This window comes from Synchiropus splendidus, chromosome 7 (genome assembly GCF_027744825.2).
Source record: "Synchiropus splendidus isolate RoL2022-P1 chromosome 7, RoL_Sspl_1.0, whole genome shotgun sequence".
NCBI classification, from domain to species: domain Eukaryota; kingdom Metazoa; phylum Chordata; class Actinopteri; order Syngnathiformes; family Callionymidae; genus Synchiropus; species Synchiropus splendidus.
In genome coordinates, this window is record NC_071340.1 from 20471702 (window position 1) to 20487900 (window position 16199).

General features: G+C 42.0%; 1 protein-coding gene across 1 annotated transcript; it reads right to left on the reverse strand.

The window, feature by feature from the left end:
* Positions 1 to 675: 675 nt before the first annotated feature.
* Positions 676 to 6424, reverse strand: tmc1 (transmembrane channel-like 1). Its single transcript, XM_053871122.1, has 18 exons — positions 6216 to 6424; positions 5971 to 6151; positions 5811 to 5901; positions 5663 to 5744; positions 5475 to 5581; positions 5235 to 5333; positions 5007 to 5149; positions 4799 to 4943; positions 4544 to 4738; positions 3349 to 3528; positions 3135 to 3287; positions 2722 to 2850; positions 2539 to 2606; positions 2237 to 2476; positions 2056 to 2181; positions 1905 to 1983; positions 1048 to 1168; positions 676 to 977 (listed from the first exon to the last, which is right to left on the reverse strand). Exons 1-18 carry the CDS (start codon positions 6271 to 6273, stop codon positions 793 to 795), a joined length of 2382 nt encoding a protein of 793 aa, XP_053727097.1. The 5' UTR covers positions 6274 to 6424; the 3' UTR covers positions 676 to 792.
* Between the last annotated feature and the right edge of the window lie 9775 nt (positions 6425 to 16199).

The window sequence follows — 16199 nt, forward strand, 5'->3', positions numbered from 1 at the left end:
GGACAGAAAGTGGGATGGTGTTACCCGGCGGAAGCGGAGCGCAGCGGGACAGATTGATGCTTGGCTTGTTTACTTATCAAACTGTTCATTAAATAATGTGATTGACAACCCCTGGCCATTGATCGACCTGCTCAGATGACGGCATGCTTAATATTTAATCCATACCTGTCGTGAATTCATCATGAGTGAGCGACAGATCTGATTGGTATTGTCATTTAATATTACATCTGGAGTGTATTGACAATCCTTAAATAAAGCGCTGGTCTTTATATAAGTAGTAAGTAAGCTGGAGATATTGCTCCGAAAGGCTACACTCTCAGTGCTGCTGTCTGTGAGAGCCTCTAAAATAGCGGTGGGATTGTTGATATACAATGGGTGTAATGTTGCTGAATCTCCAGGACCCAGAGAGGCGCAGGTCGGATCAGAGCCGACCCTTCTCATCCTGGTCATGGACTGTTTGTCTCTCTTTCCTCTGGCAGGAGGCTACGGTCCATCCAGACCAGAACCTCCCGTCACAGGAACAGCTTCTTCCCCTCGGCCGTCAGACTGTTGCATTCGTGAACAGCCTTTGTTGTTTATCTTATTTTATTTTATTTCAAAACACTTTCCTAGTTGGTGAGATCTCCACTGGCCATGGCAATACATCTGAATCTGATTCTGAATTACCTGACAGGATACAATTGGATACACTTTATTTTCTCTACTTGTCGTGACTGCACACTCATAAAAACATAAGGTAAAACTTTAACAGCGCAGTAAAGTGCGTTTCCTCCCGGGTCTCCATCAAGTGTTTCACTGTCTCTGTAGGCCGGGATCCCTGCACCCTTTTGCTCCACTGTGTCCCGGGTAGCCAGGGAGGCAGGCGGGTGTCACGTGCGGATTCCTCCTGGAGACTTTCTCCGGGTCTTCAGCAGGATGAGGAGGCCTGTTCTTACTGCGGTTCAGCCTCTGGACCCCTCTGTGGGTCACTTCATCGTCTCATTGTGGAAGGAAATGCAGAGAATTGAATCCGAACTGTCCAACTGAAGGGAAAATGTCGCTCCTTACCTTCTTGAAGAAATGATTTAGTTTCGTTTAAATGTTGTGACGCGGCTTTCCGAGCCTCTTCTAACTCCATGGCGGCCTTCAGTGCCGCTCGCTTGTTCTTCTTTTTGTTCTCTTCATTTTGCTGAGAAACGTTCAGAAACGTTTAACTTACACCACGCTCGTTTAATATATTGCTCTACCGCCATCTGCAGGATGGAAGTACGATCTGCACAAACGTGCGGCGCCCCATCTACGTTCAGTATAGCCAAGTAGTTCACCTTTATATAAATATATGTTTTGTTTGTTGTTGAATAGAATGTTATTGTTTTTGAAAATAGTTTGACCCTATTATCTGAACCGGGAAGTACAGCTTTTCTGCCATAAAATATTCACGACATCACTGGAAATAAGTGAATGATGTCAATAAAAATCAGAACCAATTTTATTTCATTTATTTCCATATAGTCAGGACTGTGCGACCACTTTGTTTTGATACCCTAACCATCATATTTCCAGTATATGTTCAGACGAACTTCATGTTTCTAACAATAGTCACTTTAAACTTGGGATGGCTTTTTCATATGTTGCGCATAAATAATCATACTCATCCAATAACTTCAGGTTTCGTCTTATCCATTTGATTTGTAGTATTGTTTCAATAATATGAGCAACTTTTACAGGAGTGTCACCTTATGGTAACAGCATAAACCTGGCTCAACTCAGCATTTTAAAAGCAACCACCAAATATGATTGGCCCTTCAGTGTTACACTGTCTTTGCATTTTTCATAAGAGCAAATTGTTCATATTGACATCTTTACATGGCATTTTTTATGGTACTTAAAATAGTAAAGTGATAAAGAGAATACAAATTGCCTACTGTTTGTAGCTTCTTCTTCAGCTCCACATTAGCTTCCTTGTAGCTTTTGGACGTGGACTGCAGGTAATAAATGGCCAGCCTTAAAAGTAAAGTAAAGCAACCATGAAAGGTGTGTAGGGTTTCGCTCTCTAACATCTGCATTTGCACTCACACCATCAGCAGCATGAAGGGCAGCACCAGTCCAGGGTTGGAGGCGTAGCTGAACACTTTACTGAACCAGGCGGGGAAGTCAGATTCCAACGTCTCCTGGATCACATCAAACATACGATTCTTGCCGCTGCGGAAACAGAAGATGCTCAAGTGATCGAAATGACATCGACCTACGACTCTACCTGAAGGGTCCGCAGTCAAAAGACGGAGGGATTGTCACGATGGTATAGATGGCCGGGAGGGTGGACAGAAAGAGGATGACCAGCAACATTGCCATGTAGAAATTATTGGAGCCTGAAGCCTTGAAGACTCTCTCCTGTGGCACGTTGCAGCACATCACAGCCCAGCACTGCAGGTACATGGACACGTGGAGCCTCAAGACGTTCAGCGCCGGCAAACACGGGGCATAGAAAGCCCCCATCCTGAATCACAATATTCAGCTGATCACAGATTTATTTGACGAAAGAGCAAGTCTCCCTCTCACCATATCATCCCTTGATTGAAGATCAGGCCCAGAACGTTCCCGCTGACATCAAACTCTGAGTACGACGGCTTTTTCCGGAGGAAAGGAACAACACAAGCTGCTTCACAATGTGACTAAGACACTTGAACGTGTTCAGAATTCAAGTGGCACAGTCGCTTCTGTTTTTTCAAAACAGTGACTCACAAATCCGGCCTCCAGGTCCCAGCACCAGCAGTAGTTGAGGAAACGGACAAGTACAGCTCTCAGGAAATCACCGATCAGCAGCGTGATGTAGGTTGTCATGGTGTCGGAAATGATGAGACGAACAAACTCCTGAAACGATTTGGGTCACACCAATGTTGTATATAGTGTCTTTGAGCACCTGTGAAAAACTCAGTTTACAGTCAGTTTTCAAAAGATATTCTGAAAAGGTGGGTTTTGAGTTGACTTTTGAAAGTGGTGAGTGTGTTGGACTGGACCGGATATTAAGGGGCGGGGCATGTTCAGCCTGAAAGTCACTAACAAAAAGGCTATTTATTTTTAAGCTTAACATGTTCTAAATCTAGGAGAAAAATAATCAAGAATCTGTGTCCATTTGAGGACACATGCAGGCTGACCTGTCCCACCATGGTCTCCCAGCAGGGTCCTCTGGGTACATCAGCAGGGTGGATGGCGGAGGGTGACGCCGTGCTGTTTTCCAAATATGTCCCGTTGAATAGACTGGCTTCCCACATTGTGATATTATACTTAATGATCTTCTCCTCCTCCCTCTGAAGCACAGAATGTCAAGTTAAAAGAACGTACATTTTACTTGCTGCACTTAAGTCTGACCTTGACGTTGATCTCATCCATGAGTGCGATGATAAAGGTGTAGAGGTTTCCTAAGAAGAGGGCGAAGATGCGACCCAGCTGCCACTGCAGGGCGACTCGCGGATGGTAGTTCTCCAGAGTGCTGATGACGTCGAACAGCATCGGACAAAACATGCCCAGTAATGACATCACCATGTTCACCTGGGTCAACACACATTTTTGACAGGGCTCTGAACTGTAATTTTACAATTTCTTCAAAAAGTAGAGTATCTGTATATGTACACTGAGTGTGAGTCCCAAGTCTCAATTTTGTGTTATTATTATTGCAGTGGCAGGATAAGTTTTTGGACAGCCTTAAAATTTGACACAATCTCAATTATTATCATGAAAAATCATGGTAAAATCCTTATACAACATATTTTTGTATAATGTTTACAAGAAATAATAGCAAAGTTGCAATACATCAGTTCTCAACATTTTTGGGATCAAAGTCAACAAATAACAGAGAGAATGAGTTTAAAACTGAAGATAAATAAATAAAAAAATTAACGAAATAAAAGAAAAATAAAGAAACCATCATGTTATCCAAATAATATTTAGCAGTCCTGGTAGGAGCTCACGATAGAATGCATGAGGTATCCGAAAACTATTTTTCCACCACTGCATATTATATCATGTTTTTGATGTTTCTTTTCGTTTGTTTGTCTCTTTATTTGTTTATGAGCAACATGCCCCAAAACGAGTTACATTTTCTGGACATGTCAAATATGGGATAAGGAACAAGTGATTTGCTTTGGAGGTGGATCAGTGACGGCATCCGGGATTTACTGTTAGTTTATTTTAGTGGGTTTGAAGCTAAGTTACTATGCAAACATTGCTGAATTGTGTTTGAGCATTGACTACTATCAGCTTTTGAAGAAAACAGAACTTTAGTTATGCTCAGCTTGTAGCTAGTTTTCAGACAAGAAATGAAGCTCAAGGATTTGTATTGAGTCATTGCTAGTACTTTTTGTCATAAATGTTGGGTAAAAGAACAAAATGACTGATGGAAGGAAGTGAAATACTTTTCTCCACAGTGCTTGGAATTATCTGGTTTAAAACTAGAATGAGTCATCCAGGAGAATGTCAGAAGCTGAGAGCTGCTGTTCATTTTACAATGTGATGAATGTTATGTTATATACTACTTTTACCATCACCAGCTTGCATGAACATCTACCTCGTTCCTCTCCCACCAGGAGTGATTTTCCAGCCCATCCAGAGCGAACTTCTGCGAGCGCCGCACCACAAAATAAATGAGATAGCCACTTCCTGCCAGGCAGCACAGAACCAGGAAGTTGGCCAGCACCCTTAGGAAACGGGTCAGGTGAATGTTGTCGTCCTTCCTGCTCTCCTGCTCCTCCAGGATCGCTTCCTGGAGACACGGATGGAGCGTCACCGAAGAGTGAAGCGCTGGTTACCGACTGACAGTCACCTTGAAGCTGGTGGTGATGGACGCAAACTTGTTGTCCGCCGTCTCTGTGTTTCCGATCAGGTAATCCCAACTGGTGAACATTTTCCAGCTGAAGTTGAAGCTGTTGTCATCTCCCACTCCAGACTCGTTGGCATTACGAGCCATCCTGTCACCACGCAGAATGAGTGGGCTCGGGTGTTAACACCGGAGGGTCATCGGAAAAACTCACGTTCTAATGACGACCATGTAGCTGTAGGCCACTGTGCCCACACCCACCAGGAAGTAAGACAGAGGCATCCGGAACTTGAGCCACCCGATGGTACGCTGGTTGTTGTAGAAACCATAGAAGAGAACAGAGTACTGCGCATAACCCTGAAACGTGCGACATTATCTTACGACATATTCTCACTGGTAAGGCGTCACATATGGCCAGTCGTCCTGTTGCATGCTAGCTCACCCCAAAGTCCCACAACACAGCGAAATCCATGGCACTTCCTTCCTCCGACCTTGGAACAGTTTTTCTTGGAATGCTGCCATAAGGTCGTCCCATTAAAGCCTTGTAAGAGGGAACACGTTTGAGAGCAGAATGGCGTCTTCATAGTCGCACTTGTCCCCTCCAACTTCATCATAAATGAATGATTTGGTTCTCATATTTTGATGACAAATTCCAAACGAAAGCACTGATCATGCCACCAACCTCTGGGACCATGACCAGGCCGAAGCTGAGACCAAACAGGATCATGTTGATGCCGTACATCCAGCGCAGGAAGATGAAGTAAGAGGCAACCGATGAGCCGAAATGACCTGAGAGTCAAGTGGAATTAGATATTAACTGATATCTCTATCTGATGCTGAGGGAAACACATGAAAAATGAATAAACCTACTTTCAATCTCTTTAATTTTCATCTCCCAGGGAATACACGCCGTCTTGAAGTTTTCAAAGTCCCGTTGGAACTTCATCCATTTCTTCAAAAATGATGCTCAATGAAAACCCGTTTCACCCAGTGATGTTTCTCTAAGTGACAGTGTTACCTTGGTCATCATGACCTTGTAGGCGTAGAGCTTCCTGCCCTTGCCTTTCCCCAAAGCTCCCTCATACTTCTCCACGAACTGCTGCGACTCGCTGCACAAATATTCAACTTTTACAAACTAAACATTGATTCTCACGTTCCGTTCTGGAAAGTTGAAGCACCGTAGCGTCAGTAGCTTCTTCTTCATGGGCCAAGGTTTCCCCCTGAGACCTTGGATCAGTTTCTTCCTCTCCTCCACGGCTTCTTTTAGCTCCTCCAGCTCCTCCGGTGTCAGACACTCTGGCCTCAACTCCTCCTCTTTCTCTTCATCTTCCCTTCCATCTTCCTCACTGGAGTCTTGTTCTGAACTGGAACTTGATTAACATTTTAAAATCTGTTTTTAAAGCAAAGCAGAAGCATCACCTACCACGATTCAGCTTCTTTTTTCTTCTTTTTCTTCTTTCCCAACTTTTCTTTCTCCTCATCACCCTCTTCCAGTTCTTCCCTTTTTCCTTTTTTACACCTCTTCTTTTTAACAGTGTCTTCCTCCACCTCTTGTATCGGTTTTTCTGTCACGACTTTCTCCTTTTGTTTCGACGTCTTGCTTTTCTTTGCTTGTGTCTGCTCCTCCACATCTTTATCTTTCACCTTTTCCTCCTCACCATTCTTTGTTCTCCGTCTTCTCTCTCTTCTTCCAGCTTTTTCCTCAAGCTCCTCTTCATCTCCTTCTGCCCTGGATGATGATGTTTTTCTTCTTTTCCCCCTCTGTTTTTCCCTGTTTTCATTATCCCTCTGCTTCTTTCTGCGCCTCTCCTGTGGAGGAGGTTCCTCTGGACTAAATTCAACCTCATCACCTGCAATAGCACCACAGAATCCTCTTGTGAATGGTTGCCATATAGTGAGGTTATCACACATTTCAATGACAGGTTTTACCTGCTAGGTCCAGGCCAATGTCAACTGTAAAAGAAAGCCGAAACAGGAGAATGAGTTCGCATTAGAAACTGTGACGGGACATAATGTCAAAAGAAAGACGACGATGATGACTAGGAAACATGATGGAAAATAAATCTTAAATATATACTCGAGTAACAAATGGACCTGAAAAGATTAGCACGTTTAGACGTATAAATATGCCATAAAACTTAAAAAAAAAAAAAAAACATTTTATATTTGAATATAAATCAATATAAAACTATGGACCAGATGTGTCAAAAAAGATTAAAATGTAATTTATTTCAAAACATATTTTCAATTTTCTTTCAATATATTTTGAGAGACAAGAAATTTACACAAAAATGGCAACTGAAAAGAGAAAAAGAGAAGCTTATATTGTTATATAGTTATATTTACTGTTATTCCAGAAATAGCTGAAAAAGAAAACAAAAAAAGTCAGATAAAAAGCGACAGTGTGATCGACAGTGTGTGTTTAATTTGATTTTTAAACAAAATAAATAAACATTTGACTACTGTGCCATTTGACTCCACTGGAGGACCTTTTGCTGTTTTGGCTTATTTGATTTATCCAGTTTTCGCTCAGACCCATGTGATGAGACCCTTTATCCAAATTTAGCCGACCATCTGGCAGCTGGGAAAGTAATTCCATTCAGTCAACAATAATATTTCAAGGAGCCAGTCTAATTATAATCAGAACATTTCCCTTCTCATCTCTCTTTGATATCTATGAGAATAAATAGAGTAGTTGAAGGAGGAGAGAGGCTCAGAGCTGGAGGATGCTGGGTCTAGAATCATATCTGACCCAGTGTGGAGGTCAAACCTCCTCTGAACCAGGTCAGAACCTTGAGATCACAGAGAAGCAGATCCAGCAGCCATGATCCCTCCGTCACTTGGTTTGGTCGACAAAGTTGTTTCAATACATTGTTCTGATTGTGAGCTGTAATCCTGTCTATGACGCCGTTCGTCCTCGCATGACCTGCACGTAACAAATCCAAGCCTTCATCTACGCGATAAATTAAACGGTGACCCCAGCGATCGGTCACACTCCTCATTGTTTACCTGCTGCTATTGTCTCCACTATAGAGGCATGGAAAGGCAACGAGTGACAGTTTGAGCAGATATTTATGGAGTCTGCCCTTTGATGTGTCTTCTTAGTGAAACCCGAGCAGCCATTGCTCGGGTCATTACAGCCGTGTGCAGCAGAGGGGCACAAAAGAGAGCAGCAGTGGCCTAATGAAGGGAGACAGGCTGGTTTGGGCCGCAGAGATGAGGGAGACAGCTCAGGGCCACAGGCCAACTATGTGGCCTCGGGCTGCAGAAGAGTCCATGTGAAGTGTCGGCTTCTTTCTCTGGACTTAGGTGCTCAAGTTTGGTTCTGAATTACATTTTGTTTTATTGCCAATGTAGTGTTATATAGATTCAAGAGGTCAACAAACCATAGGGTTTTCATGTATTAACTGGTGCATAAGCTTCCCCTGTTGCAATACATGTCAGGCTTTGGACAGTGGAGGGAGCACCCTCGAGAGCGTAAGAGAGAGTTCTGCCACCAGAGACCTCAACAGAGCGACGAAGCAAGGAGAGTTTAGGGGGGTTCCCATGGATAGATTCCATTTTGTTGTTTTCTGCACACATCCACATACATAGAATTAGAATGAGAATGAGAAGAAACCAACAGGAAACCAATCGGAGGGAGGTCTAGCCAAACTGCTACCTGCATCGTGGCTTGTCAAACTGTGACCCACAATATAAATCTATAAAGGCCAGCCTGGGTTTTCTCCAGTTTCCGGTGAATTGCACACTCTAAACTCTAAAATGGTGTGGTGCCTTGACTGCTGACCTGTCCAGGCAGTATTCCTGACTCACACAACCCTGAGCAGGACTACGCAGTGGTTCACTGATGATGGATGGATGGATGTATAAATCTATATTGACGATTACTACTGGCCCATCGGCAAAAGCAATGCCACCATTCACACTCAGGTCAGATCATACATTGCAACAGTTAACAAAAAAATTTTATTCCAGATTGGACCATCAGTTTCTTTGACTGTTTTCTTTCATCCTGTGACTTTAAAAAATCTAATTCAGCAACTGCTATTGCAGCTAACTGTGGCATGATGATTTAGCTTGACTGTCATTCACCCTCTGTCACATTTAAAAAATACCTACATCGTACATCGCTGTTTATTTAGGTGTATCTACAGCAAAGCAGAAAATAAAATGATCAACTATTTATACCACATATGTCCACCACAACACATTGTTTCGCATCGATGATGATAAACCTCCATAATACTTGGTATACACTTATGCACAAAACATATGCTTAAAAACACAGCTAAAAAGCAGCAATACAGACGGATGTGCTTACTGTCATCCTCAGAGGTGAGCAGGTTTTCTTGGGGCATCTTCCTCTCATGGTCCAGTACGGTTCTTACCTCGGGATCTTCTGGCCTCACGGGTCATGTGGTGTCAAGAGAAGCATCATTTCTTCTCAGTCTGAGGTCCTCACACCACAGGGTCAGTGATGTTGCAGAGGGTGTGTGTGTGTGTATATATATATATCCAGTGGGTGGTCGGTGACAAGCATCTTGCATGAGGAGTTCACTTTTTCCTCCAGCATCCAACCGACCGAGACAGAGACAATGACAGCCTGGAAACCCTAGAGCCGCATAATTTCACTGGCAATCAATTATTCAAAACAGTTATGACTTCTTTTATGCAGCTGAGTGTGTGTGTGTCGTGTGTCTGTTTGGGGAGGTAAGAGCTTGTCCAACTGTGTGTGACGAGAACATGACCTGTGTAACAGGAAGAGCTGAACTCGTTCAGCTGATTTATATTTGTTTCTAAACTGAATCATTTTGCAGCAGAGCCCTTTCAATTCAGCTGTGCGCATGACCTTTATGTACATTGCATCATGATAGAAATGAAAAACTCCCTGCTGAGGTACAAAGGTTTTTATTTCTGTGTGTATTGCCATCAATACAAATAGACATGGCAACATTTGCTCCAAAACTATTGCCATTTAAATTATTATTGTCCTTTGTACATGTCTTCAGATTCGTGTCATATCGACAATCTTAGTTCCTGCTTACTACTATTACTACTTTGCTTTGTTATTTTATTAACTTTTACAATATTTCATTAAAAAAAGGTTGTTTTGTTGGTAAAACTGAGGGAACATATATTACCATAAATAACATACTCATTCCTTGGTATATTACCTGCATATTAGTCAGTAATTATACATTATATAGTTACTTATTAGCATCTAGTTAAACAATACATTATAAGATATAATAAAAATATAATATTACGATATGATTATAACATGATTATTATAACAGTAAATAAGCAAACCGTTGGTTGGTGCATGTTTATACTGTTCCCCAATCTAAAGTGTAACCGTTTTATTGAATTTTCACATTTTTAGCAGAATCACTACTCCCCAGCAGGGGGCGCTTTTGTCCTGCTCCAGAATCCATCTGCGCCCACCCATCTCACTTGGTAAACAAGACTTTTTTCTCGGTTCATTTCAAACTGTTTTGGTCCCAGCTGGTGATATTTGGACGCACGTGTTTTAAGGGCAGTCATGTAGCTTGTTTATGTGTTTATGTTGCCTCTTTATGTGTTTATGTTGCCCTCTTTTGAAAGTATGCCAGAGAGAGAGAGCGGGGAGGAGATAGGTTTCTTCTCGCTAAACTTAACTAGGTGTACGAGGGAGTCTTTTACTCCTAAGGTCAGGGGGGTCATGAAGTGTTAGTCAGCTGGAGTGCATCGATATATATATATATATATATATATATATATATATATATATATATATATATATATATATAAAAGCTAAGCTGATGTTTATTTTTATATGTAGAAGAATGCCATTCAGAGAGCTAGAAGGGATCAATGACATGGCATATATTTCAAAGCTTTCAGTTCTACTTTCATTCTCATGTGATTTGTGGAGTCTCAGGGGGTTACCATAACTGAACTTTTTTTTCTCTCTCTCAGCTGATAACTCCTATTTCAACTTACTGGTCAATGAAAAATTTACAACCTGGTATTATTCATTGATCCTACTTTAATACTAAGACACATTTAAGCCATACAAGACCAGGATTTACTCTAGGACAAAGTACCTTTATATCTGTGTTGTGATTATGCGCTCTACAAAATGAAAGTAGTACGTATCTACTAGATATGACTTAATAAACTCCTGCGTCTGTTTGAAGATAAAGTGTCCCTGTCTTAACTATCTATCGAAAGATAAACATAGCATTGGACGACAAGTACTTTTTCCATCATCAAAGAAGGAGATTGTTTATCGTCTCGTCAACAGATGTTTGCATGGTAGCTGATGTGTGCAAGATCACAGTGGCAACCTTGCAGAAGGAAGTCATGAGAATGTCTTAGCAGATCATGTGAAGAGCAAAAGTCACCAAGATCAGTGAGTAGATTTCAGATAGCGACTCATCACCATTGTTGTCGTCATAAACAGACTGATAACTGACGAGATGTCCTTCATTAATTAGGTCAGCGAGGCTGAAACGTCAACAGATCGAATGAGGGCAAAATAATTCACGCAAGGTCTTGACAATATGCTTTTGTCCTCTTTGGTATTGGAGCTGAAAAACAAGCACAGGACATGGCTGTTTTCGTGCCTCAAACACAACACCCAGTTGGTGAACTTTGTACAGCAATAACCCCCCTCAGCTGCTCAACCGCCTCCATGTAAAGCAGCAGAGTTGCAGCCCTAGAGGTAAGGCTGGGAATGAGAGAGGAACTGAGACAAGCATGGCTCAATCTGGTTCTACAGCCATTGCTTTTTCTTTACCAGAGGCGAAGGTTGCTCGCAGAAACGTGTTATTAAAGTCGATCCATGTGATTCCGACGAGACAACAGGATGAATCCCCGGAAAAACGGTGTAGAGTGAAGGCTCCTGAACTGAGCTTCAACTTGTTTTTCTAGCTTGTTTCCTTGACTTCTGTCTAATATATACGTTGCCAACAATACAGTATACTCTGTGCGCATGGTGGTCATGATAAGTTTACAGGAAACACTTTCAGTTTTCCTTTGGACATTCTGACAAGTGTTCTTGTTATTTTCCCTAATCCTCCAACACTACCTGTTGCTATAGCAGTGCCATGCTCATATTTAAACCACAAAAGAACCTGAATTAAACTGGATTATTAAGAAGAATAAATACCATTGAACAACAATAAATGTGCCCTTCTTTTTATATTATCGCTCACACTGCATACTGATTTCCCTTGTAAGTCAATTCTCCATATTCCTTTTTCCCCCTGACATATCAGAAATGTTCTTGTTCACAATTATTTTTGATTAATTCAGCTAGCTGTCCTACTTCAGAATTAAATTCCGTATCTCTAGTTTGCAATGACGGTGTGGTCGTGTGGCATCAGCACCACTGAACAGCAGTGTCACTGGGGCTGGCTCAACCAGTTCTCAAAACACAACCCACAAACTCCCCGAGAGACAAAGAGATGATTGAACCTGGCAAAGACAACTGGTATTCCTCTCCATAAATCAAAACACATTTTATTGCATATTTTGTGAACAGCTCTGGCACGCTACTAAACAACTCTAATTTACTTGCTTCAGTGGTTGTTATTGCTGTAAATACACTTCAGTGCTGCACTCTTGGGGGCCGTGTACAATTCCAAAAGAAAAAAAATATGTTGTTCAGTACATAAAAATATCATGATTGTCTGTCCTTGGTGGCTGTATATAAAGTTGCTTTTATGACTGCGTGACAAACTGTGGCAAACTTATCACAGTGTTGCAGATCAATTGCTGCAGCAAAAAGTGCCAAATATATCTTGGCTTTATGGTCACCTGATTCAAACATGTCCAAACTAGAAGAGTACCAGATGTGATGACTTTTTTTATTGAACAGAGGATAAACAGGTCTCACAAAAACAACTGCCTACAAAAGAAATAGTACGACTAAGTTAAAAAATTCATTATTCTTAGTTATAAATCAAAAATGTGTGTGAAACATACCAAATACATAGTCCAAACAGCCGAAGAACATTAGATACTGTTGATAAATGCACTTCATAAGTAGTATCACCACCTGTTTCCCACTATTGTGACTATTCCGCTTGACTCTCCCAACGTTGACGTTCTTATGAATGGTTGTCCTGCAAACTAGTTCAAGTATATCAAGTGTATCACAGTTTTTCAAGAAGACTGATGGGGACACCTTAACCTCTTGAGACCCAAGATTTGATCTGGGATTTTCTTTTTCTTATCAGGGACATTGGCCTATTGCTGGAGTTATGATTAAACCTGCAAATAAAAAAAATAATTAAATAAAAGTAAAGAAAAACGACATATTTTAGAACTAAATGTACATACAGAGACGGTTTTTTGTTGACTATATTGCTGACATGGCTTCCACCTTGTTTACAATGACGTGGATGCGTTGTGGTGAGTAGTATGAAGCATCATGGCACAGAACCGTAAAAATTGTTGTGCTCAGGGTCTTAAAGAACCGTTCACTCGACAAGAAAAACCTGCTCAACACATTCTCTCAAATCGGATCCGAGACAAACCACCTTCAGTCTCCATGTGTCTGAGTTGGACAGAGCAGTACTTTTCAGGAATGAAACCTAACACCCGACACATGCGGGGAGAAAAGCAGAACTGTGTGTGTGTGTGTGTTGCTCAAGTCTCTTGTCGATGGCGCAGCCACGACGTGTGTCGGTGGGTGAGCGAAGGCAGTGAGAGAGGAAAGAGCGTGGTATGTATGCGTGAGTAGAGGCCGCGTCATCTTCGGGGGGCGGGGTTTATGCCGGATGCGGGCGGAGTTTTGGCCGCGGCGATTGACAGATTACAGAGAGGGGGCGTGGCCACCGCGCGCAGACAGAGAAGCACGTGGCCATACCAGTGCGCACGAGGGCGCAGCAACAAAGAGCAGCCCGTCTGGAGAACACACATGGACCCGCACACACACCTGATAACCACACACCGTCTCGTATGTCAGGGGGGAAAAAAACACAGCTCAGCATTCTGGCGCGCATGTCTTTAGGTTCACCCTCTTCTCCAACCAGCTGACCCACAAGCATCACACGTGAAGGTCTCATCGCTTTTCCCTGACTGGCCTCAACGAGCACATTCATGACACAGAGCAGTGCTGCAGAGCAAAGAAGGAAGTGAATGGGACGCCTCAGTGCAGGATCAGTCAATGGTTTCATCCACCCTGCTGCTCTGCCACCTGGACCAATCCATGTCACCCACCACAAAACTGCTTCTAACCCTTCTGAAAAGCTCACTGGTATCGTTTCATTGAGCAACTTAGGAGAATCATGAGCCTTGTCATGCTTTTTTATTGAATGGTTATAAGATCAATGCAGCACTTTTCACTATATGGTTAATTACAACAAAAAAAAAAATATTTAACACGTCGCAGCTAGGATAATAACAACAACAACAAACATGGCGGAATCCCTGAACAAAAGCATCTATTTGCTTTTGTTTGGGGGTGTTTGTCACTACACAATGGCCAGGGTTTCCACTACTCTGAATGTACTTGACATTCTTATTGTATGAAACCAATATTTTCAAGACATTAAAAGAGCTCTAGTTTAAATAAGGTGATATCAAAACTTGAATAGAGCCACCATTGTGATTTATTGCGCTAACTGATGCAAAACAAATATTTTGTTGTTATTTTGTTTTGTTTCAATGTATGTATGGGTCCATCTTTTGATTCAGTAATGTACCAAATTCATTGAAATTGAAAATTTGGCTTCTTGTGGCAAATATTCCTATACCATTATAGTGCGATTAACTGAGTTGATTTGATCACAAATTCTCTGACTAATAACATTTTTTTTTAAATCGAATCCCACCCCTAATAAAAATATGTATATAAAAAAGTGAAAACACCAAGAATGTTAACTAAAGATGCAGTTGTGATAAGATATAAACAAGCTGTGATCTATATACACAACTGCATGTTTGATATGACCTACTAAAGTAACTGATTCAATTGTAACAAATCAGCATGAAAAACTATTATGTATTGTTCAACACTGATCATCATACGTATTCAGGAAGAAAAGATAGAAATATATGTCCATCAAAAAGTGCTGATTAAACTGTGTCACTGAAGGAGCTGCTCGGTGAAGGAAGTCACACTAAAATAGAAGGAAAGGTTGCTGGATGCACTGGATGCAATAATCCCCAAAACTGTGAGCTTCTTGGTGAGCTCTTCAACTCCTACTAAAATAGAGAAGTTGCCATTAAAAACACTTCAGTATAAATGATTGATCTCACTATATTTGTCTGTGCTACCGTTGAGAGAGTTGTGTCCAAAAAGGACGCTGAAAAACACGTAAATAAGATGTGAAACTGTAAAAATTTGCAACACAAACGCCCGGCATTGAGCAACCACACAATAGGGCAGATTGAGAGCCGCTGTTTGAATAATGCCATCATATGAATTAACACACAAATACCCATGTTGCTCCCCCTCATCTGCTCATGAGGTTGAATGTGGCAGGGGGCTGGGTGGGATCAAGTTTGCAGCAATGGCTTCAGTCAGTCTCAGAGCGGAGCTTATCAAGTCCTGCGCACAGCTTATGTAAATGGATAAGCTGCCATTTCCACCACTAGCCCCTTTATCAACAGGGTCTCACCACACTGACGCCTGTCACAGCTGTGTGTATGTGTGTGTGTGGGTGCATATGTGAGCCTGGTGGACCAGTATCTGCCTAGTAACTACACACAGCCTGTTCCAGATCCACATAACTAATCCGCGCACCCCCACACACAGACGGAACACAACACAACGAGGTTGTCACGGAAACACCGTCATTTTGAAGCCGTCACGTGCGTCTCGTGCGGCAGCGTCCAGGAGGAACCATCTGAAATAACCACATCACCATCCCTCCTACACACACACACCTACACACAGACACTCCAAACCTACAAACACATACAGCAGACTCCAGGGGGATGGGCAATGATACTCAACACCTCCCACACTCTCTCCTCAGCTGTCCCCCTCCCATTACCAAAACCTATGAACCTTTACATATGAAGGAGACATACATTTAACACACACACACACGGGCCTTCTTTTTCTCTTCACTGCTGCCCTGTGTTAACACAAACACACACAAAGACCTCAGTGTAAACCAGTCTGTCTGGCCCTCCCCCTTTCTCTCTGTGCTCTCTTTACACATGAAAAGATCATGACTGTACAATAGGAGAACCCCACTATTGCTGAGAACAACGAGCAGTGTTTACACCTGAAAGAAGGTGAGATGAAAACCGTTTCCCTCTCAATACATTTCACCAGATCTGTCAATGAAATACGGTTCAAATTCAAATGACACTTGATTTTAAATGGTACAGAACAAGGTGTTGAGTATTTGTTTACATTCTCATTGGACAGTGAAGATTATGAAAGGGTTGTTTACGAAGCTTC

Excerpts from the sequence above, each read along its gene's own strand:
- tmc1 (XM_053871122.1), bottom strand. The coding sequence starts at position 6,273 with ATGAGGAGAAAGAAAAGTTGGGAAAGAAGAAAAAGAAGAAAAAAGAAG. Across the intron at positions 5,582-5,662 it reads GAAAATTAAAGAGATTGAAA|GTCATTTCGGCTCATCGGTT; the intron begins GTAGGTTTATTC and ends CTTGACTCTCAG. Across the intron at positions 1,984-2,055 it reads CCCTTCATGCTGCTGATGGT|GCTGGCCATTTATTACCTGC; the intron begins GTGAGTGCAAAT and ends TTTACTTTTAAG.